The sequence below is a fragment of the Sceloporus undulatus genome, unplaced genomic scaffold (assembly GCF_019175285.1).
Source record: "Sceloporus undulatus isolate JIND9_A2432 ecotype Alabama unplaced genomic scaffold, SceUnd_v1.1 scaffold_30489, whole genome shotgun sequence".
Classification (NCBI taxonomy): Eukaryota; Metazoa; Chordata; class Lepidosauria; order Squamata; family Phrynosomatidae; genus Sceloporus; species Sceloporus undulatus.
In genome coordinates, this window is record NW_024833402.1 from 1 (window position 1) to 1,312 (window position 1,312).

Below are 1,312 nucleotides of genomic sequence, written 5' to 3' on the forward strand. Positions count from 1 at the left end.
ATAAAGCTAGAGGAGCTACAAAGGCCTAGAGGAGTCTCTCTAGGAATTTACAGTGCAACTCTATGGTCAACATAGAACATAGAAATCATGCTGGAGCCTATCTAGGAATCTGTAGGTCCTCCAGCGCAACTTATGTCAAAATTGTGCCGGAGGGCCTAGAGATTCCTAGAGCGGCCATATTAATGATTAATCACGATGCTTGCTTTAATTTTTTCTACATTCTTCGCGGATGCAGTCTTCGACAAGCATTACATCAACCGCAACTTCGACCGGACGGGTCAGATGTCGGTGGTCATCACACCCGGCGTCGGCGTCTTCGAAGTCGACCGCCTCCTCATGATCTTGACCAAACAGCGCATGATCGACAATGGTAAAAAACACCTTATTTGTTCGTGTCGAAACCGCGTCCACTTCTCAAACCGTAATTAAATGCCACGCGTTTAACGGGCTTTTGGCGCCAATTTACTGCATGATTTTTCCGTAGGGATCGGCGTTGATCTGGTCTGCATGGGCGAACAACCGCTCCACGCCGTTCCGCTATTTAAGGTAACGCAAATAATCGAATCTGCAAAAACCAACGCCGCAGATGCGGACGGACGCGTGTACGGTTAAATATATACGTATTTTTCTTTCAGTTACACAATCGCGCCGGTCCTGGTGATTCGCGCTTAGGAGACGACTACAACATTCCTCATTGGATAAACCACAGGTATGCGCCCGAATTTGCGCAAATTGGGCGCAGTCTCTCTTACCGTAGATGCCATATTGTCGCAATTAAAAGTTATAAATATATAATGTATTAATTATATTATATTTATAACTTTTAATTTAATATTTACTATGTTTAATATAATTAATAAAATAATAATGGTAATAATTTATATTCATATTATATTAACTCTATCATATTCATATTAATTATATTAATTATTTTAATATATAATTTTTAATTGTATTGAATATTTACTCTATTTTATATAATAATAATAATAATAATAATATTTTATATTCATATAAATTATATTATTGTATAATTTTTAATTCTATTATATTAAATATTTACTATATTTAATAGAATATAATAATAGTAATTTATTTATATTATATTAAATATAATTAAGATATTAAATATACTACAATTAAAATTTACTATATTTAATATAATATAATTATAATAATAGTAATAACAGTAATAATAATAATAATAATAATTTGTTTTATTTATATACCGCTATTCCAAAGATCATAGCGGTGAACAGCAAGTAAGCTAATTAGCAAGTAAGCTAATTTGCCCCCAACAGTCTGGGTACTC

General features: G+C 33.3%; 1 protein-coding gene across 1 annotated transcript; it reads left to right on the top strand.

The window, feature by feature from the left end:
- The first annotated feature begins 10 nt into the window (after positions 1–10).
- LOC121918751 (GATOR complex protein DEPDC5-like) lies at positions 11–878 on the top strand. The gene is made up of 3 exons (XM_042444747.1): positions 11–370; positions 485–546; positions 636–878. The coding sequence occupies exons 1-3, from the start codon at positions 196–198 to the stop codon at positions 801–803; spliced, it is 405 nt and encodes a 134-aa protein (XP_042300681.1). The 5' UTR covers positions 11–195; the 3' UTR covers positions 804–878.
- The last annotated feature ends 434 nt before the right edge of the window (positions 879–1,312 follow it).

Coding starts and splice junctions, on each gene's coding strand:
- LOC121918751 (XM_042444747.1), top strand. CDS start 196: ATGCTTGCTTTAATTTTTTCTACATTCTTCGCGGATGCAGTCTTCGAC. Junction 371..484: donor ACAGCGCATGATCGACAATG/GTAAAAAACACC, acceptor ATTTTTCCGTAG/GGATCGGCGTTGATCTGGTC. Junction 547..635: donor ACGCCGTTCCGCTATTTAAG/GTAACGCAAATA, acceptor TTTTTCTTTCAG/TTACACAATCGCGCCGGTCC.